The sequence below is a fragment of the Neofelis nebulosa genome, chromosome 14, assembly GCF_028018385.1.
Source record: "Neofelis nebulosa isolate mNeoNeb1 chromosome 14, mNeoNeb1.pri, whole genome shotgun sequence".
NCBI lineage: Eukaryota > Metazoa > Chordata > Mammalia > Carnivora > Felidae > Neofelis > Neofelis nebulosa.
This window is the reverse complement of record NC_080795.1, coordinates 80,797,812-80,819,304: the sequence shown is the minus strand read 5'-3', so window position 1 is coordinate 80,819,304 and position 21,493 is coordinate 80,797,812. Positions and strand designations below refer to the sequence as shown.

General features: G+C 59.2%; 1 protein-coding gene across 6 annotated transcripts in view; it reads right to left on the bottom strand.

The window, feature by feature from the left end:
• The window catches only part of DENND3 (DENN domain containing 3), a 52,592-nt gene continuing 31,099 nt past the window's right edge, over positions 1-21,493 (bottom strand). For 3 of the 6 annotated variants that reach the window (XM_058699220.1, XM_058699224.1, XM_058699225.1), the window contains 10 exons: positions 18,932-19,191; positions 18,151-18,321; positions 16,898-17,027; positions 13,760-13,867; positions 10,702-10,841; positions 7,931-8,085; positions 6,767-6,900; positions 2,073-2,191; positions 1,857-1,994; positions 1-1,689 (listed from right to left, as the gene is read on the bottom strand). In XM_058699220.1, the coding sequence (XP_058555203.1) occupies positions 1,489-1,689; positions 1,857-1,994; positions 2,073-2,191; positions 6,767-6,900; positions 7,931-8,085; positions 10,702-10,841; positions 13,760-13,867; positions 16,898-17,027; positions 18,151-18,321; positions 18,932-19,191 (1,556 nt within the window). In that variant the 3' untranslated portion in view covers positions 1-1,488. Of the gene's footprint in view, positions 1,690-1,856; positions 1,995-2,072; positions 2,192-2,747; positions 2,930-5,541; positions 6,207-6,766; positions 6,901-7,930; positions 8,086-10,701; positions 10,842-13,759; positions 13,868-16,897; positions 17,028-18,150; positions 18,322-18,931; positions 19,192-21,493 lie in introns of those variants that run through there. The other 3 variants (XM_058699221.1, XM_058699223.1, XM_058699222.1) reach the window with 3 other exon arrangements.

Below are 21,493 nucleotides of genomic sequence, written 5' to 3'. Positions count from 1 at the left end.
TCAGTCTTTAATAAAGGAATTTACTGTTGACAAGGTGAAAACGCCTGGTCACGCGTGGACGGACATTAAATAATTCATGTGTGTTTCTGACAGGATTTGACCGCAATCTTCCATGTGTTTGCAAAAGCAGAATAAAACCTCCTGCGCTTTGTTTATGGCCGAGTCTTCCTTCTGGAAGTCGGGAGCGCACCCCCTTTGTAAGCATAGTCATGGGGGCATGAGGCCACCTGGCTGTTCTCTGTACCACATTCCCAGAGCACCCCAAAATCTGGGTCAGTGGTCTGGACCTTGCAAAACGCTTAGGTCCTGTAGACCCAGCCCGGGTCCTGGTCAAAGCTTTCGTCTGGAGATCCTGTAGCTGCTACCAGAACTTGGCCAGAGACCCTCCGAGACCTCCCAGGGTGAGTGAGGTCCAGCACAGTGTCTGATTCCAAAAACCCCGGGCAGAGTCCAGCAGGCCCCTCCGTGGTTGAGCTCGTGGCGGGTCCACGGGGGACAGGCCACGGGCCCTCACACGGTGCGTCAGGCGGGTGCCCCCTCCACAGCCCAGAACCCTCCCTGCCGGACGCTGAGGGAATGAAATCTCAATGTTCTAGTACAAACGTATAAAAGGTCTTTTTCTGCAAATGTGTAGTTATTTAGAGCTAATGAGATCCTCTTCGGTTAAATAATCAAGCACCTCCTACGGACATGTCTGGCGTGCACTCCACAGGCAGACAGGTGAAACGTACGTTAAGGCAAATGACGGCAACTTCACCGGAAGATGAGGTTGTGTGTGCTATTTTAGACGCAAGTTTTCGTCTGTGATCTTTGGCAGAAAAGTTTCTCTAGGTTTCTTCGTTATAAGAGTTTCGCCTTAGTTAAATCCAGAGCCTGCCTGAGCGAGCCCAACCCCTGTGCACACACCCTTATCGCATTCTGTCCCCTCCCTGTCCCCTCTTGGGTCACCTGCTCTGATGGGCAGGCACAAATCCGTTCAACCACAAAGCGGTCATTTAAAAAACACCTCCTCTCGTGAACTTTTCTGGCCACAAGAAGCCAACCGAAGGCCGTAGGCCTCCTGTAAGCCTGATGCTTAAAATGTATTCATTGAATGAAGTAGAGAAGGCAGAACCAGAGAAATGAGGTCTGCAGGTCGTATGTGATCTGGCTAAATCCCTTCCAACTGGCTCCATCCAGCGCCCGCCCTTGGTCATGGGTTCTGGAACCTTCTAGACAACACTGGGTAACTTCACAGAGGTTATTAGCAAGTTGATGCATCCGCCTGCCTGAGAAGCACCCCAACCCGAAACACTGTTGGCACAGTTTAATCAGGAAAGTGCGAGAGAGAAAGTGCGTTATGCGTCGGGAGGCCGAGGAGCCAAACGGGCACGTGCGAGGGGCACAGCGGTGCCCCCGCCCCCAGCCACCTTCTCCGGAGAGCGCCGGCGAGGGGCGGAAGGCACGCGGCCCTCAGAGCACAGCCCGGCTCGGCACGTTCACCCACGTTTACTCGACTTTCCAGATGGCGATCTTCCCCTCCCCGCTGCCCGACCCGCTCAGCACGTATCTGTCCTCTGCCGAGCACAGGGTCTTTACCGCGTCCGTGTGGGCCACCAGCTCCTTTTCCACCGTCTTCCTCTGGGCGTCGATCACATAGATTTTCCCTTTGTACTTCCCCTGTGACCGGCCTGTGCCGCCTACCCAGATCTGCCAAGGAGAGACGGAGGGGGCGTCGGCCACATGCCGCCGGGCCTGGGCAGGGAGACCCCTGCGCGCCCCCAAATCCAGTCCTCCCCGGACCGGCCTCGAGGGCCGGGCAGGAGCCGGGGGCGGCGGGGCGGGGGTGCTCCGGGGACGCGTGGCCCCGGCCGTACCTGCTTCTTCACCCTGATCATGCAGCTGACCTCGGCGCAGTCCTGCAGGTGGACCCGCTGAGGGGGCCGGGCCAGGTCCCTGAGGCTCCAGATGTAGACGCCGTCCAGCCCGGCACACGCCGCCCACAGCTGCTCCTGCTGAAACGGGAATCACGGTGTGGCTGGTGGCCGCGCCCGCTCCGCTGTGCCGCCGGAGGGCGCTGCCGGGACGGGTACCTCGGGGAGGAGCTGGAAACCCAGGAAGGAGGTGCTCGCGTCCTTAGAGTTCTCCTCCACCTTCAGTTCCTGACGAAGAGATCCACCTGTCGTCACGACCACGATGCCGCTACCTGTGCCTGCGGAGCAGAAGAGCCAGCGTGAGGGAAGGCGGGTGCCCCGGGGCCGCCGGGAAGGTCAACCGGCTGCCGCCCGGTGCCGGCTCGGGCGCTGGCACGCTGCTCCCAGGACCCCGGTGACCGTCCGCCCCGCGGCCCCTCCTGAGGCTTTGCAAACGCGGACGTTCCGGGTCTCCCCTGTCACTAGAAGGTGCGGCCTGCCCTCACCCTGTCCCTGTCGGCGCTTAGAACTCCAGGGGACAGCGCCACAGGCCACTAAGTGCTTCCGTTTACGGCTCAAGGAAAAGGTCGTCTTGCAAGCCAAGCGTCTGCACGTCCCGAGAGCTATAGGGCACCAGGCTCCAGGCAGCGGGGAACGTGGAGACACCGGCTGCGGGGCAGCCCCGGACACAGGGACAGAAACACCGTGAAGCCCGTCCTTGTCTTCCGTGCTTCCTGCTTGGCCGCCCGCCCCTGGTGCTGCGGCCACCGGGCCAGCCTCGCACACATGGGGGCAGGAGGGCACAGCAGCCCATGAGGTGAACGTGGGAGCGGCCCCGGGCTGTGGCATTCCGGCTTCCCGTCCCCTGCGAGCGGACCCCAGGACCCCCGGCACTGGGCCTCGACGCAGAGGACCCCTGCCGGCCGTGGCCACCCCAGGACTGGAAGCCCAGCTGAGTTTTCAGTCATGGAAAGTGCGAGGGGCCGTCACATCGCCTTCCTGCTGCTAGGCTCCGTTCGGTGTGGTTTTTCTGAGACCTAATAAGCAAAGCCTCATCCGTGGGGAGCCTGACAGCCAGCAACCCTTACCTACTTGGACTGAGCCGTGAGGCCCCAGGACACCTGCTGCTGGCTGGGAGCACCTGGGCTCACCCTGTGGAGAGGCACTTCTGTCCCCCTCCCCAGAGCCCTCCTCAGCGCGCTGGACGCGTGGCCCCAGGAAGCGGCCCCGGCAGAATGAGCCCCAGTACGTGAAGCTGGCGTGGACAGAAGAGGCTGCCGTCACCAACGCTCAGCGCACCGAGGACCGTGGCTCTCGAAGGGGAGGGTGGGATTTCTATCTCACTTTTCTTTCTGAAGTTTATTTTATTTTGAGAGGGAGCAAGGGTGAGCACAAGTGGGGGCGGGGCAGAGAGAGAAGGAGAGGCTCAGTCGGGCTCTGAGCTGTCAGCATTGAGCCCTTGCGGGGCTCGAACTCACAAACAGCAATCATGACCTGAGCTGATATCAAGAGCCGAATACTCCACCAACTGAGCCCCCCAGGCACCCCCTCTAGCTCACTTTTTTTACTATTTATTTATTTTTGAGAGAGACAGAGACAGAGACAGAGAGAGAGGGAGACACGGAATCCGAAGCAGCTCCAGGCTCCAGGCTCTGAGCTGTCAACACAGAGCCCGACATGGGACTCAAACCCACGAACCGCGAGATCATGACCTGAGCCGAAGTCGGACGCTCAACTGACTGAGCCACCCAGGCGCCCCTCTAGCTCACTTTTCCAATGAAGACACACACTCCAAGAGCCCGTGAGGGACCTGCCCAAAGTGATCAGCTGCCCAGAGACCAAGCCTGGATTTGAACCCGGACGTGCCTACCTGAAGGCCACAGCCTGAGCCACGGGTGCGCCAGCAACCTCAAGGTGCAAACGTCCACCTGCAGGTGTGGGACTGGGGTCTACTCCCCACCTAGGAGATGACCTGGGCACACGGCGTGGGCTGCTTCCCCTGCAGCCCCGGGGGTAGACACGAAGGTCTCACATGGTGCTACTGGGCTAGAACATTCCAGCCCCTCAGGCTCACAATCTTCCAGGTTCCGCCTCAGTGCACACAGATGTCCCGAGTTAACACAGACACGGACACGGGCCCGGCATGTGCACTGGTAACACGTGATGAGCGACCCAGATTTCTGCTTGTGACTCTCATTCGGGGACAACACTTTCTAGGCACGTGCTCTCTGTTGCCTCAAGAAAGTCTGCGTTTGTCTTGTACTTTTCTCGTTGTTGTTAAATAGGAAAACTGCTTACCGCGTTCAGTTAACTTGGAAGGTAAAAGGGATTCTGTCCTTAGAGCAAAGCTATCTGTCCTCACTCTAATCTGTTACCTCCCTCCCTGCATTTAACAGGCACCTTTTAGCCCAAGGTCTGGTCAGCTCTGAGTCCAAAATGCATCCAGGGGTGGGTGGTGCACGCGTGCGCGCACGCGCGCACACACACACACAACAGCCCGTGGAGATCTGCGAGAGCTGAGGCCTACGATCCTCGAAAGAAAAGAAACGCCAGGTTTTCCCTAAAGGTACTTCCTGGTTCTTTGTGGGACGCCGAGGAAAGGCGTTCTAGCGTATGCTGCAGTCCGCCATGGCCGAGGGCACGGCTAGGCTGCCAGTGTGGCCGGAAAGACAGGGAACACCCCCAAATGAGGGAGCCCAAACATCTATGTAAAAATTCTTAGATCCTTGGCCTGGGAAGAGACCTACTTCAATGCTGTAGCTTATCTATCTGGGAAGGCCCAGTGTGTGTGCCTCGGAAATTTCCCTGAGACCCTCAAAGAGCCATGCGTATAAAATAAAGACTACACCAGGATGAAGCGTTATGTACTCTAGGAACAAGCTCAAAACTGCCATGTATTGACCAAAGAAAAACCTAAAAGGAAGCCTCTACACAGGCTCAAGATGATAGGCCAGTCATTTAGTGACCTTCCAGGATAAAATAATGCTCTTTGAAGGCGGCTTTAACCCAGAGTCTCTTTGATGTGTCATCAACAACACCCAGGACACAACAAAGTCCCTTTACACCCCAAGCACGAAGGCAGCACTACAACTCAGTAGAAAAGCCGTGAATGGAAGCAGGCCCACAGATGCCCTGGGACCCGGCAGAGAAGGACTTCTGACTACAAACAAATGTCATAACTTCCAGGAAAGGATAAAGAGGACGCATGGGCACAAAGAATGTAGAAGAGAAATGCAGGTTCTTTAAAAATGTAAAATACATGAACCTCTCGAACTGAAATGAAAAGTTGCCGGACAGGTTCAACAGCAGACAGGACAGAGGAAGCTTTAGGTCTTAACCAAACTAAAGCTGAGAAAAACATGAAAAAAGTACAGCCTGAGACAGGTGGGGTGTTACCGAATGGTCTAATACGTATATTAGAATATATGTCTTATGTTCCAATATAATTCTAGAATGAATACACACACGCGTATGTATGTAAACAGAATCCCAGGGGCGCCTGGGTGGCTTATCGGTTAAGCATCCTACTTTGTTTGGCTCAGGTCATAATCTCGAGGTTTGTGAGTTTGAGCCCTGCCTCAGGCTCTCTGCTGTCAGCCTGGAACCGGCTTTGCATCCTCTCTCTCTCTCTCTCTCTCTCTCTCTCTCTCTCAAAAATAAACATTAAAAAAAAAGCTAGGATCCCAGAAGACATGGAGAAAGAGAAGGGATAAAGGAGATACTCGAAGAGATAACGGTTCCAAGTCTCCCCCACTGAACGTAAAGAGCAAGCAAGACAGACACGAAGGGCTCCCGCCTGAGCACAGTGTAGCCCAACTCCCGAAAGCAAAGAGCGGCCCGCAAGCGGCCACAGGCAGGTCATTTCGGCAGGACAGCAGCAGCGACAGTGGACTTCTCATCGGGAACAGACAGGGCTACGCAGCACTGGAAAGAGACCGCTAGAGTGCGTGCAGAAGATCAGTCTGTTTACAGCCAACTGCGGCCACGAGAGACGCTAAGGGAAATGAGGCAAACCAGGCACGAAGCTCCCCCGAAATGGTGACCGTACAGGCCAACACCGGGGGGTGCGTAAACAAAAACGTTAACGATATTTTCCGAGCTTTATCCCGACGGCAGCATTAAAATACTGCTTTTAGCAGCGACAGCCAAAGGGGCGGGAGGAGGTAAGTGGAACCGATCATACTCGTGTGAGCTGCGTACGTGATACGTGGGGGGGGTCCTGGTGGCTTCGGGCCGGCTGTGACAGGTAAGCCTGCGGGTTGCAATTCTTAGAGCAACCGCCAAAAGGTAAAGCAAAACGCAGAAAATGTGGCGCTAAAAAGAAAAACGGAATGTAAGAAGTTCTCGTTTCCCGCGTCCTTTCCGACGGAGCAACAAAGACAGAAGGGGCAAGCGGGGCACGGAAAGGCACGAAGACGACAGAAGCCTCGTGCGCAAGCCTGCCCACGGCACCGCAGGTGCGCAGACTGACGAGCCCACGTCTCTGCAGGGACGACACGCGCGGCAGACGAGCACGCGGCTGGGAAAGGCAGGCGGCCCCACGAGGGTGGTTACGGTACCAAACGCAACACGTTTTGTGGGGATGCGGAGGGATCACAACTGTCACACACCGCGGGCGGGGACGTAACGTGGGGCAGCAGCTTCCGAGGGGAGTCTGACGCTTTCTCCGAGGGGTAAACGTGGGGTCAACCCGAGCCCGCGCGCTGACACACAGTGACAGGGCCACAGAGGGCTCCCGGAAGCCGCAGACACGGGAGGGGGCAGGCGGCTGAAGACGTGCGAGGCAGAGCAAACCGGCCGCAGGCTGTCCTGGGGTTCCCTCCCCCCGGAGCAGGGCTCTGGGCCCCTCGTGGGGGCAGAGGCTGAGGACTTACAGCACCACAGACAGCCGTCGTGCAGACGGATGGACGAAAGCCCGCCGCCCGGCAGCTGGAGCCTGCTGGTCACGCGCAGGGAGCTCACGTTCCAGGCCAGGACCGTCCCGTCCACGCTGCACGAATACACCTTGCTGGGGGGGCGAACACACGGGTGTAAAACACTTGACACGGAAGCCAACGAAGTTACCATTAGATAAAGGTCCACAGCGTGCACAGTGATTCTCGCCCAAGCGAACGCTGCCCGTGTCGCGGGAACGATCAGCAAGGGGCTAACCGATCCCGCAGAGAAGACGGTTTGCTGAGGAGGCCGGTCCTTGCCCATCGGTGTTTGCTGCCGGCTCCGCAGAACCTAACGCGGCGGCGGAGTAAAACCTAGCCCCTTGCGCAGGACGTGCCGTCCCGGCCCCCTCACCTCGTGATAGCGGCTGAGGTTCCGGTCGGCACCTGCTGCTCTCTGAGCTGGGCCTGAGGACAGACGGCGCCCCTGAAACTAAGGGACAGGGCAGCGGGGGAGGGCGGCACGGAGGACGGGCGGACAAGCTTCGGGGCCGTGGGCCCCGGGCCCAGGTGGTGAAGCAGGTGACCGGAAATGAGGACCTACCGTGTGCCGGGCCCTGTTCTAGGCACAGGACACGCGGCAAAGAGCAGAACACGGGTGCCTGCCTTCGGGCTGACGTTCTTAGTACGGTAAAGACAGCGAATGTGAGGAGTCGGACTGCACCCCCCAACCAAGGGCCACCACGAACCCCCAGGGCCTCAGAACGCGGCACTACTTGAAAACAGGGCCCGTACGGGAGCGTTCAAGTGACGGTTAACAGGGTGGGCCCCGATCCGCTATGCCGGGCATCCTCATCGGGGAGATGCGGACTCGGAAAACACCGTGTGAAGACAGAGAAACGGGATGCCGTGCCCGCCAGCCAAAGACTTGGGGCAGACCGGCAGCCGCCGAGGACAGGCAAGGAAGTGGCCGCCTGAGCCCCACGCTCACCCCGCGGCAGAGACCCGCGCCTCTGTGCTCAGGGCCCGACACGGACGAGAACGTCACGCGACTCTGCTCGGGACAGGCCGCCACGGCGACCGCGGACCCTTCCCCCTAGGGGCGCCCGGCCCGGCCCGCCCGGGAGCCAAGCGGCCCCTTCTCCCGGCAGGGCCCGGCCGTACCTGGGTGCCCCGCTCTGGACAGCCAAGCCCGTGACCCCGGAGCGGTGGTCCGTCAGCTGCTTGTTGCAGGACAGGCTGTGGACGTTGATGATGTAGACGACGGAGTCCTCTGAGCCGACCCACACCTGGCTCCGCTCCACCATCACCATGCAGTTCTGACAGCGGGCGGAGAACGCGTCACGGAGGCCGGCCCCTCTCGTTACTCCCAGGAGCTCTGTCCTCCCCGCTCCCCGCAAGCCCCGAACGTCCGCTCCTGGGGGGGGACCCGGGGTTCGGCTCCCGCGAGCCCTGGCCACGTTTCCGTCTGCTGACCAGTACGTAAGCTTATGTGTTCAGAGCGCTTCTGTCTAAAGACATCTGATTTGGGGGGCGCCCGGGTGGCTCGGCCGGTTAAGTGGCGGACCCCGGCTCAGGTCACGATCTCGCGGTCCGTGAGTTCGGGGCCCCGCGTCGGGCTCTGCGCCGACGGCTCGGAGCCTGGAGCCTGCTTCGGATTCTGTGTCTCCCTCTGCCCCTCCCCTGTTCGTGCTCCGTCTCTCTCTGTCTCAAAAATAAATCAACGTTAAAAAAAAAAAATTAAAAAAAAAAGACATCTGATTTTTTTATCCGCTGCTGACTCATTAACACCGGACTCCTGGCCAAGTACGCTGCAACTCATGCTTGAGCACAGCTCACCTAGTGCCTGACTCTCTCACGAAGGCCCGTCACGGCCTTCTTGGGCTTAGGGACACTGGACAGCACCCCAGCTCTACACCGGGGGCCGTTTTAAGCAGCAGAAATCACCATTAGAACACGAGAATGCAAAACCGTGGCACTAAATAGGCCGCAAAGAGGGCACCTGTGTCCAGCCGGGGCTGAGACAAGACACAGCGTCCGCCGGTTTGACCTCGGCTGGGAACGCGCACCAGCAGCTCCGCACGTGTGCGTCTGCGGATAACCGTGAAAACACTGTATTTGTTTCAGGGTTAAAATAAACTCTAGCAAGCGGGTGAATTTGCAAACATGGAATATGCAAATAATGAGGACTGACTAGACTAATCACAAACACAACTGCCCACGGTTTTCCGTTCTGTAGCGAGACAGGGTTCTCTGGGTTTCCTTCCGGCCTAGAAAAGTCAACAACCAATGGTAATTTATAGATGTTTTTGTGTAACTTTGTTTTTTAAGTTTTTTTAATTTAGTTTTGAGAGAGAGAGAGAGAGAGAGAGAGAGAGAGAGAGAGAGAGACACGGTGCAAGTGGGGGAGGGGCAGAGCGAGAGGGAGACACAGAACCCAAAGCGGGCTCCAGGCTCTGAGCTGTCAGCACAGAGCCCGACGCGGGGCTCGAACCTGTAAACCGTGAGATCGCGACCTGAGCCAAAGTCAGACGCTTAACCGACTGAGCCACCCAGATGCCCCTGTATAACTTATTTAAAAAAATGCTCATTTCTTTTTGAGAGGGGAAGGAGCAGAGAGAGACGGGGACAGAGGATTCGAAAAGTGGACTCTGTGCTGACAGCAGAGACCAATGTGGGGCTCAAACTCATGAACCTTGAGATCGTGACCTGAGCTGAAGTCGGACGCTGAACCCACCGGGCCACCCGGGTGCCCTGTTTTTGGAGACTTGGAAATTAGAAATTGAGGGATGACACACTGGAGAGATCCACGGGTCGCACAAACACGTGAAACAGAGCTGTGCTCATGCGAGCATCTCAGCCCATCCAACCACGTCACTGAAAGGCGTTCCTGACGCCTTCCTGACTTGCAGTTTCCCGAGCCGCTTCACTTTCCACTTGAGGACGGTCTCTCCTGTGTTCATCCGTGACACGTGCAACCCTCTCCTGGTAACCGAACGCAGACTTCCAAATACAAGTAGGCTTCCGAGTAAACCTGGCATCGTGGTGGACGGGGTGAGACCAGATCTGATCCCAGGCACAGTGAGTGTGGGCGGTGGTTCACTGCTCCTCCTCTTGAAGTCCGAAGAAAGAGTTTCTAAAAAACTGCTAGCTTTAATTTTGCCAACAAATAGTCCCATAAATTAGAAAAGGAAGCCCGCTTACTAATTTCAGAAATAATCACTTGGAAAAAGCCCTTTCTTTTGAGGCATCTCCCTGAGAACTGGTATGGCTTTAGTCAAATGTCTTTCTTTCGTGGCCCAAAGATACGTTAGGTGGCCTGCTCTGAACTGCAGTGTCCAGAGGTGGGAGCACTTTCTTGAGATAATTACCCAAGTTTCTTTCTGTTCAACAGCAAGGAAAATCTCGGTGAGACGAGGACAGTGTTTTCCCGTGTGTAACTGGGAGAACTTACTGCTTTACTTGTTACCTGGCCTGACTGGGGACAGCAGAGGTGGCCTCACAAGGCGGCCTTTCGATTTGATTGTAACTAGGATTTTAAGTTATTCTATTCCTTAAAAAGTCTTTGAAACGCACATAACTAAGAATCACAATGAAAAAATTAAACTTAGAATAAAAACGGGGGTTCTCGGGATGCTCGGTTGTGTGTCTGACTCGATTTCGGCTCAGGTCATGATCCCAGGGTCGTGGGATCGAGCCCCGCCCTGGGATCTGCTGAAGATCCTCTCTTTCTCTCTCCCTCCCTCTGCCCCATCCCCCACTCACACGTGCGTTATCTCTCTCTCAAAAAAACCTAAAGACCTGCTATTGACAATACGGAGTGATGCTGTGGGATACCCTGTCCCACTGCCGGGCCCAGGTGGACTTCTCTGTCTTTGCAGAATCGCGGCTTCATCTGGAAAAGTGCCGCCCTGCACGGCGCCCTGCTTACTCACCAGCTTAGAAGTGCCCACTCGGAAGCAGTGCTGGTGGATCGTCCAGGAGGAAGCGTCAAACACGATCACTTTGCCCTCACTTAGAGCACACCATAATTTGGGGTGAGCGTCTTCAACTTTTTCTGCCGGGTCTAGATGCCCTGAAGAAGTAAACAACCCAAAAACGTTTTCAAAGGGAAACCCTTGGATGCACGTGCACGTGACTGGTGCTATCACTCGGGCGCCGGCGCTGCCCGAGTACCTGCTGAGGGCCAGGCCCATGCCGGGTGCCCCGGACAGGAAGAGAGCACGAGCTTTGGAGCCTGAAGTCCCAGGAGGGAGCCGGCTCCACCCGGAGAGCCGCAGTCGGCAGGGCCAGGGCGGGGCCGTCGCTGAAGAAGGGGGTCCCGGGCAGGGGGCAGAGGAGCAGCAGGGGTGCGCCAGGCGTGGAAAGCGGGAAGGGGGTGCGGCGTGGAGAGCCGGGACAGGAGCCGCTGCCCCCGGCCCCACATCCTCATCGGCACCCGGTGGGGCGGGCCCTCCGATGGCCGTTCCGAGGGCATGAAGCTTTTGGGTTTTTGACGGTCGTGTCTTTGCATTTCCCTAACTGCTCATGAGGCTGTGGCCTTTAAGTGGCCACGTGGAGGCTGTCCTCCGTGGTGAGGTATTACCTCTCTCGCCCGTGTTGTAAAGATGTTTGAGAGCGAGGGAGTGAGCAAGCGTGTGTGTATATAAGCGGGGGAAGGGCAGAGAGCGAGCAGAGCGAGAATCCCAAGCAGGCTTCTTGCTGTCAGAGCAGAGCCTGACGTGGGGCTCGATCCCACGGCCCTGGGATCATGACCTGAGCTGAAGTCAAGCGTCGGACGCGCAAGCAACGGAGCCCCCCCCCCTCCCCCCCCGGCGCCCCAGGTCTTTTGCCTGTCTTTGAGCTGGGTTGTGCTCCTCTCCCGGATGTGCAGCCACTCTGTGCCCGCCCTTGACCCGAGCCCTTGCCGGCGCCCCTCCCACTCTGCGACCACCTGGTTCACTCCCTCCAAAGTGTCTGTTTACAATTCCATCATCTCAGTAGCAAAATCCACCAGTCTCTTCCTTCACGGCTCGCGTGGACGTACAGTCTCCTTCTCTGCCCCAAGGTCATGAACATGCTCTCCTCTGTTCTCTGCTAGAAGCTGGGTGCTGTCTTCATTTATGTTCGTCAGTGGCTTTCGCGTGTAGGTTTCCATCCACCTGGAACCGACTGTGTGATCTGTGGTGCGGTCAAGCTTCGTGTTTTCCACGTGATACACGACATCCCTGACGTCACATACGGTAAAAACAGCCCTTCCCTCAAACCCCTGCTCTGTCGTATCACCTCTGTCACATGTCAAGGAGACACGAACGTGTCAGTCTTCCTGGGGTATTCGTTCCACTGGCCCCCTTGGGGAGATACCACCCTACACTGTTCAGTCTCACCAGGGACCGGGATGCTTCGAGGCCGGAGGGCTGGCTCCTTAGCGCGTGGGTAACCGGAGGGGTCTGGAGCCACCGCTAAAGGGCTTACCAGTAGTCCCCTTCTCGACGGATCCCGACCAGTTTTGTCCCTCCGGCCCCTCGGCACTGGCCACAGCTCTGCTCACTTCCTCGCTTCTGAGATGCCGCTTACAGAACTGCCAGTCGCTCCACAGGAAGAAGGGGCTCCACCGTTCTCCGTGGTCGCTTTGTGCTCTGGCCCTTCTAGATGTTCTGGGAGGGACGGCTGCTCTGAACCAGCTAGCCCATCGTGACAGGAAGCCCACAGTCCAGTCGGTTCTGATTTACAGGAAACCGACTTAACTCTAAAAACACTCATTTATCCGGACACCACAATAAAAACTGTCTCGGGCGCCTGGGTGGCCCGGTCGGCTGAGCGTCTGGCTCTGGCTCCGGTCATGATCTCACGGTTCGTGGGTCCTGCGTCAGGCTCTGTGCCGACAGCTCAGAGCCTGGAGCCTGGCTCAGATGCTGTGTCTCCCTCTCTCTCAAAAGTAAAGGAACATTTAAAAAAACAAAAAACAAAAAAACCCGTCCCACTGGTCTGCAGCGTCACAGCCAACACGGAGCCTCGATCGGATGAACCTGGTAAGTCTCCAGGGCCCCGAGGTCCAACCGCGCTCTGTCCTCCTTCGCGCTCAGTGTGTCCCCTTGCTGGGTCTTCAGGACAACCGGTGACGAGATAAACTGTCCTCTCGTGCTGGGAAACTGCTTTGCCGCCGACCTGCCATCCGCCCTCGGGAACCGGGTGGGCCGGGAGACAGCTGTGGAGCCATAACCGCAAAGGGCGAAGGGGACAGGAGGGCACATCCGTGATGCTCCCTGTCGCTCACCTCACGCCCCGACGAGCTGAAGCAAAGCGCCAGACCACAGGTTCTTTACTGCCCAGAACGAAGTCCTGTGCTCTCCAACACGTTGCGCCCTCAGAGCGGCCCGCCCCACAGCGCTTTCCAAGTCAGACTTAAGCCAAAGCATCTTTGACGGTTTTGCGCCTGTGACACGACGGCGGTCTGTGTTCAGGCTGAGGCCCCTCGCGGCGCTCATGCCCGTCCGTCCTCCGTTGCGCCTCGGCCGGGAGGTCTGCGCCGGACGCAGGGCCACAGCCTCGCCACATGAAGGGGAACCGTGTTGTCAGGCATCCGGACGGGCAAGGGAAACGCGCCTGCAATCTGTAACGCGAGGTCCTGGGCGCAGTCCCTCGTCACAGTGGAAGCAGGCCCAGGTTAAACGCCCCCGAAAGAAAGGACGTGAGTGGAGGCGCTTTCTAAGCTGTAAAGCACTGCGCCACGTGAGGCACGGCTAGGTGGGAGTGGAGTCTCCACGGGGCGCTCGCCCCGGTGGGGTCGCCGTGGCTCCCTGGGGCCTGGCCTTCCCGAGGCGGAGGGCACACGCAGCCACCCGGCTTCGCCTCGTCGCCCAGGGCCTCACCCGAACAACTAGACAGACGCCCGCCTGGTCCCGCTCGCCCTGTCGCGTCCCGTCCCCCCACTTCAGGGCTGACCCCAAACGCAAACCAGGCTCCCCAAAGTGCCGGACACAGAGCAGCCCCGAGCGAGGGCAGGCCTCCTACCGGGCGTGTACAGCAAGACGTCCACGGCGTGCGGCAGGGTCTCTCCCGCCGAAGGGTTTATCTTGTGCTTGAGGGTCTCCGAGGTCATCTTGGGGACCGCCGCGGGCACTGAAACGCAAGTGCTCGGTAAGTGTCGCGACTCGGTGAGACCGCTGCTGTCCCACCGCCCAGACCCTCGGCGGTCTCTGGACGTCGGTTTGGGGGGAGGGCGTCGTAGGCGGGCACTAGAGCCTCCGCCTCCGGGCGGCCCCGCGCTCTCGCGCTCATCTGTGTGCCCGCCAGGGGCGGGACGGTGACACAGCTCCCCTCCCAGCCAGGAGGCCGTGCGATCTGGCCTCTGCCCACCCTCAGCCACCACGAGTCACCCAGCAGAGACCAGACCGAAAACATGGCTCGGCAACTGAACGTTCCCAAGACAAAACCAAGCGGCCTCTGGGGCCTGGGCACCGTGGACATCTCGGGCCGCAGCTGTGGCTGCCGCGGGGACCGGCCCGCACACCGCGGGCTCTCCGGCAGCATCGCCGGCCTCACCGGGAGATGCCGGTAGCGCCCCCTCCCAGGGGTGGGGTGCAGGGCGTCGTGACGTGAAATTCCTGGACCCTCCGTCGTGAGGGGACCGCAGGCTCTTAACTGGAGCCCGGGATGGCTGCCTGCGCCTCATCGAGCTTTGCACAAGGGACCCCGAGCCCGGACAACCCGGTCACGGGGGACGGGCTGGCGCCGAGCGAGCTGGCACGTGCTGGGTGCCCCCGTGGCGACGGCGTGCCACCGTCTGTAAAGGAGTCAGAAGGCTTTTGCGGAAACTCTTGACGAAGACTAGGCACGAGGTTGGAGTGACATAAACACCTGAAGTGTAGGGTTTGATTTTGTTCCCAATGAAAAACCACAACGAGCGACCACATCTGCTTCTGGTCCTCCTGCGGCTCTTGTGGGGACCAGAGCACCCCGACTGCTCCCGGGAAAGGGGGTCCGGGTCGCTGAGGGGGTGGGGGCCGGGACACGAGGGGAGGGGGGAGAGGGAGGAGGGGGGTTCTGGGACATAGGAGGGGAGGGAGAGGGGGGAGTTTCTGGGACACGAGGGGGGGTTCCGGGGACACAGGGGAGTTGTTTCTGGGACATGGGATTGGGGAGAAGGGGGGACTTTCGGGGACAAGCAGGGGAGGAGAGGGGGGTTTCCAGGACACAAGAGGGGGGAAGAGGGGGTAGTTTCCGGGACATGATGGGGAGAGGGGGATTTCCTGGGACACAGGGGTGGTTGGGTTGTTTCCGAGATGGAGGAGGGGGAAAGGGGGGGCGGTTCTGGAACATGGAGAATTGGTTTCTGGAACCAGGAAGCATCAGAGATCTCACAGTGACGGACATGACAGAATAAAAGGTGCCAAAGTGAGATTTGTTTTTCCCGGTTTTGCAACATTTAAAAGCAGTCTCGGGACGCCAGGGTGGCTCAGTCGGTTAAGCGTCAGACTCTGGATTTCAGCTCAGGCCGTGATCTCACAGTTCTGAGACTGAGCCCCGCGTCAGGCTCTGTGCTGACAGCGTGGAGCCTGCTTGGGACCCTCTCTCCCCGTCTCCTCTGCTCAGGCTCTGCCTCTCTCTCTCTCTCTCATGATAAACAAATTTTTAAAAAACAAACAAATCCAGAGTCTCCAGCTTGTACCCAGGGGATGGGACCACACGTGCAAACGAAATGTGTACGTGCATGTTCACGACAGCAGCATCTGTAAGAGCCCGATGGTGCAGAAAACCCAGTCAGCTTGATCACAAATGAACACAGCGGTCCATCCACACAGTGGAATATTATTCGGCCACAAAAAGGAGGGAAATACTGGCACCCGCTATGTGGATCCCCTCTGAAAACGCTGTGGTAAATGAGAGAAGCCACTCGTGAAAGGACACGTGTATGTGACGTGCCCAGGACAGGCAAAGCCAGACAGAAGCACATCAGTGGTGGCCCAGGGGCTGGTGGCTGCTAAATGTTACGGGGCTTCCTTTTGGGGTGCCGAAGGCGTTCTAAAATTCACTGTGCCGATGCTGGACCGTGAATACCGTGAAACCAGAGATGTGCGCTTTAAGTGAGTAAGGTACATAAGGTACAGGGGTGCCTGGGGGGCTCAGCTGGTCGAGTGTCCGACTTTGGCTCCGGTCACGATCTCACGGCTCGTGAGTTCGAGCCTCGCGTCGGGCTCTGTGCTGATGGCACGGAACCTGCTCGGGATTCTCTCTCCCTCTCTGTCTGCCTCTCCCCTGCTCACTCTCTGTCTCTCTCACCGTAAACTTAAAAACAAAAACAAAAACAAAAACTGCACACAAACGGGACTAGAGATCATTTAAAAACATCCCTACTTTGTTCATCTGTTTTCGTGAATTCTATGCTGTGGCTGACTTGGCCCACGGCAACTATGCACGTAGTAAAGTGGTCAATTACAGTCTCTCCTTTATACAAATCACGAGACCGTTCTAGGTCATTTAAAAGTTGAAACAAAACAGAAGTAACTCAAACGACAGTCATTCTTACCCACCAGCTGTTTCCTAGACTTGAAAAATCTACTCCCCACCCGTGACCCCCCAAAAATAGTCCACCACCGCACCCTGTATGGCTTCCAGAAAGTGAGAGCCAGATTCACATCTACATACCGGTGATCAGAGACTTCCTGCCTGGAGAAACTCACCAAATCAAGGGGACTCGGGGGAGCAGATCTGTACTCCTGGGGGCCTCCGGGCACCGGTCAGCAAAAGGGACCACGCGCCGGGGTGCCTACGGCTCCCCGGGGGCGTGTCCCCGATCACAGAAGATTCCGCCAGCCCCAGGAGCCCCTCGAGGGCCTCCTGCTCCGCTCCACCCCACTCACCCGACCGGTGCAACTAAGAACCGTGGCAATCCCCAGCCGGTGTCCAGTGGAACCCCGCTCGGGGAGCAAACCGGGAAGAGCCTCCGTGGGTCCCGCTAGGCAAGGAGCTCCCGGGTGAGCTGTTAAGCGACAGCGGGAAAGCAGGAGAACGTGTGGTGCTCAGAAGGAAATTCACAAGTTGCATGAGAGGACAGGGTGAGAAATTAGGGATCGGCCCTAATGTCAAGCAGGTAAGACTACTCAAGGCACATTCGGGACCCCGGGACCCCGTCGGACGCGCTAGTCTTACTTTCGTTCCTCATCTTATCGAAGTAAGATAACTTGGAGGCAGCGTAAATGGCACCAGGCGACTGCAGCGTGCCAACCACGGCGTCCATCAGCAAGACGTGGGTCAGCGCCTGCTGGATGTACTGAGGGTCCTGCAGAGAAACACGCTCACGTCAACGGTCACGGAAATCACCGACTTTGTGACGTTACACAAGACGACACTTTTGAAGACGCGTTGTTGTTTCAAGGCGACGGGAACAGTTCGGATTCGGGTCTGATGTCGCACCCCTTTCGGCCTCTCAGTTGCGACAGACACTGCTCGTTTACGCCGGGGACCGGCAATCGCCTGCCGTGAAGGGCCCGGCCGCTGTGGGCCTTCCAGCCTCTGTCACAACCACTTGGCTCGGTCCTGCAGCTGGAAAGCAGCCACAGGCTGTCGTAAACGAGTGGGTGTGGACGTACGCCCATAAAACCTTCCTCACAGAGACAGCCATGGCCCACGGGCTCCGGTTTGTACTGGTCTGTGCCAAATAAACCAGTGGGCATAAAATCAGACGGCTGGTCCGCAAGAGTATTACAACCTCGGAACGGACCCGGCCCTCCTTCCTGCCGCAGACGGAAAGACTCCCTCCGTGTTCACGGTCTCGGCCCCCCACCCCCCGGTGCCTGGGAGCTTCTCTCACAGAGGGCAGCGCCCCCCCTCGTGGACGGTCCGCTCTAGGGGGGGCGCCCGCAGTCCCCGTGACGACCGTGGGCTGTGCCGCCCCCTGCGGCCCCTCCACTGCCCCGTTCATCTCTGCCCGCTGCGTTGTGGTTTTCCTGTCCTTTCCCGCCGTCTACACAGCACAGACCTCTTGTCCCCGTGTGTCCTCCGTCTGCGTCTCTGTCTGTGGTGTTCTTCGTGACCCTGAAGTCCTACCTCGGCGTGAGCAAAGCTACCAATCTGGCCCAAAGTAAGCGAAAACACGAAACTCCCTGGGCTGTAAAGCTAAGTCTGCGGGGGTTGTGGGGGGCGGGGGGGTTCCACGTGCCCCCTGCCAAGACCCTAGTCCTGAGAAGTGGCGGGGGGAGGGGGTCGTCAGGAGCAAGGCGTGCCCGGAAGACCCGACTCGGACCTACGTCCAGCCCCGGCCCCTCCACGGCGGCCCCTCCACACTGGCCAGTCGCCGGGTCACGCGAACCACAGCATCCGACCCCACCGGTGCTCCCGGGACCGCGCCGGAGCCCCTGGGCGTTAACACGGCCGTGCGCGGAGCAGGCGGCCCATCCACGGACCTTGTGGTCATCGGCCAGCTTCTTCCCGGCCCACATCTCCTTCACCATCAAGTGCCACACGTCACACTCTGTCTTAAGATTAGCTTCAAAGACTTCTTTCTTGGATGCCGTCTTAATCTTCAAAGTGGGTATTCGCAGAAGCAGAAAGGCTACTGTGGTACTTCTGACTTCCTAAGGAGGCAGAAAAAAGAAGAGGCTGGTCAGTGAGATGTCCCCTCCCAGGAACGCTGGGGTCAGGGAGGGGAGCCGGCGTCCGGAAGGTCCCTGCTGTCCTGTCCCTGCGCTCAGGGCTGAGGGCACCTGCCGGGTGAAGGTCGGCCTGGGGGCGGGGAGGGGGGCAGAGCTGGGACAGGGCAGGAGCGGAGCGGGGAGGCCCTGAGGTGACCGGAGGCTGGCGTCTGAGAGCTCGCGAGCCACAGGCGTGACCTGTCAGCACATTACACGTGCACACGAAGGGACTCGTCTGCAGGTTCACACGTGGTCCGTTCTGCCTCCTTACGAGCTTCTCATTCCCTGCCATTCCGGGAGGAAGTCTGTGGAGGCAGGTGGCGGCTGGAGGACAGACAGAGGCGGGGCCCACGGCCAGCACCCACCACGGCTGCCTCTCCTGGCGCGGGACGGTTTGGGAGCGGGATCAACACGTGTCACGAGCTTCTCGAAAATGCACGTGAGACATCAGATGAGCGCCACTGAGCGTCCCCCGTGGGGGAGGCGACCACCTTTACGACCGAGGGGCACTCACAGCTAGCAAACAGCAGGGGCTGGCGGGCCACGCTCTCACCTCTATGTCCCTGAAGGTGGAGATCTCCACGTAGCCCGGCCTTCCTTCGGTTAGGAGGAACAGGCGCTTCTGGGTCATGGCGATCTTGCCCACGCCGCGATTTGTCTTGACCGAGCTCGACAGCTTGTAGACACACTCGTTCTTATCCAGGTGTTCCATCACCGACGAAGGCAGACTGACCTCCTGGGCCTCCGCCTCGGCCTCCTTCCAGCAGTTGTAGAAATCTTTGAATGTTTCCGGGTCAATCTGTTTCTGGTGACCTTTGGTAAAGAAAAGAGATCTCAGGGCCACTCCGCGAAGGGAAGGCGAGTGCGGCCAGGACTCTGACTTCCCCTTAAGAAGCCGTGCACTACCCACACCGGGCAGCAGATGGCGCCGGCACGCAGGTCTCCGAGCCCCAGCGCCCTTGCTAAGGCGGCCCGTCGCCCTCTCCAGCCCCCCAGCCCAGGGATGGGGCCTGCCAGGTGGTCACAGCAACTCTCGGGACGCCCTTCTTCGGGTGGCAGAGCCCCGGGTCACCACTAGAACTGGCGGCAGCTATCCCGGGGCCTGCGGGGAGCCGGTCCTCAGACGAAACGAACACAAAGAGACCAGGTCCTTGGTGATGCGCCCACACCACAGGATCGAGCCTGGCCTGAAGCCAGCCCCATCTCAGTCACGTGAGCAAATACATTTGATTATTCGTAACCAAGATGAACTCAAGTGACGCAGTAACCTTTCTAAATGTCCACCGTTCGTGGGCTCCGGAGGCAGACAGAGACCCGAGTCTGGAGCCCAGCTCCGGGGGCTGGTGCTGTGACTCTAAGCTGTCAAGGGAGGGTGCTTGCTTCTCTGCAGGGTGGAAATGGGGCCCCCCACCCCCACTGCGCCCCGGCTGCTAAGAGGCCGGGTCCGTTCTCATCCTGAGGTGTTCCTGGGGCTGTTCCTGCCCCGCTGGGTTCGGCCCCGGCGCCGCATCCTGGACCTGCACGTTCCCCTCTGCCCTCGTGCCCTGCAGAGGCACGAGCTGCCACAGGCCCTGCCTCCAGAGCTGCCCCCGGCCTCGCGGCCTGCTCCCCTGGGCGCCCAGCACGCCCTACAGCGCGAGGAGCAGCTCCGTGTCTCTCGTTCAAACACTCCGGCGTTCCTCGCCTACGCCAGGCCCCCAGTTCCTCCGGGCTTGGGCCCCTCCTCCCCTTCCCGCCCCCACGTTCCAGTCATACCCACCTATTTCCCCAACAGGCCCTGTCTGCACACACTGCTCCAGGGTGCTCAGAACAGAAAACTCCTACGTGTGCTTCAAGACCCGGCTGAAACGTCTCACGCGCTCCCGTCCCTGAGAAGGCAGTCATTTGGCCGGGCAGCTGCCGGGCCGCACCGCACGCCCATCCCCCCATGGCAGGGCCGCGCTTAACGACACTTGCCGTGTCCCACCTCCCGTTTTATCCTTCCAGCCACCTCGGGAGGCAGGCACTGGTCTCAGGCCGTTCACAAATCGGGAAACTGAGGCATGGGAGGAGAGCCCTCGCTGGCAGAGGTCAGCGTGGGGCCAGGACCCGTGGCCAGGCCGACGCCACCCGGCCTTGTGTGTTGGCCGGCGTGCCTCCTGCCGATGCCCCACTCGGGAGCGCAGGGAACGTGTCCTCCCTGGCCAGCCCCGCCGGGGGCCCGATCTGAAGTGGACAAAAGACGTGGGCAAGCGCGAGAGCCCCCGCACAACCACGTCCCTCTCCGGCTCCGTAACAGCGTCAGGGTGACGGTCCCCGGGGAATCTGAGATCACGGTGGACGGGGCGGGGGAGGGGCGGTCCAGGTCCCGGCACACAGTGAGAACTGCTGATGTCACCGGAACCGAGACCCGGAACGTCAGACCCTCACACCTCCGTGAGGTGCGGGCGCCGGAATATTCAGGAGACCAACGCTGCCGGGAGGCAGGGCTCTGCCCGGGCTGACTGTTCTTCCCTTTGCTCATTGCTATTTTCCGATCGGCCCACGAGGGTTGGGACCACTCACGTGTGTGTTCAAAATCTTATAGCCACTGGATCCAGACAACAAGACAGCAGGGATCTGTACGTGCTCGTGTAATTTTCAAAAAAGACATCACTGAAGCAAACGAACCACAGGGTACCCACGTGTCCCCAGGCGGCCGGGGGCTGGAGGTCTCTGCCTGGGCCGTGGCTGCCGACCACGCAAAACTGCCCACGGTCCTGCTTCCGCTGCAGGCTCAGTGCAGCCGCCTCTGGGACACATGGGTCTACACTGCCCGCTGCTTCTGAGCACCGTCATCAGACGCATTTGCTGTTCTCACCGCATGTCAGAAAACATCGAGGCCAAGCAGCTGAGCAAGGAACCCATTACTTTACGAAAGACTCCTGAACCTCGGGAGCCTGGGGCCAAGGGCCCTCTTCCTTCCATCACTCAGGACACATCCTCCTGCTGTCCGGGCCCCAGCCGAGTCGCTGGGCCACGCGGCACAAAGTGCGCGTCACCAGAACCCGGAACGGCTTCCTCTCGCGGACAGACGTGGCGCCAGGGCTCCACGACAGACTCCGGAACCCCGACCGCCGGAGGGCGGAGAGCCCAG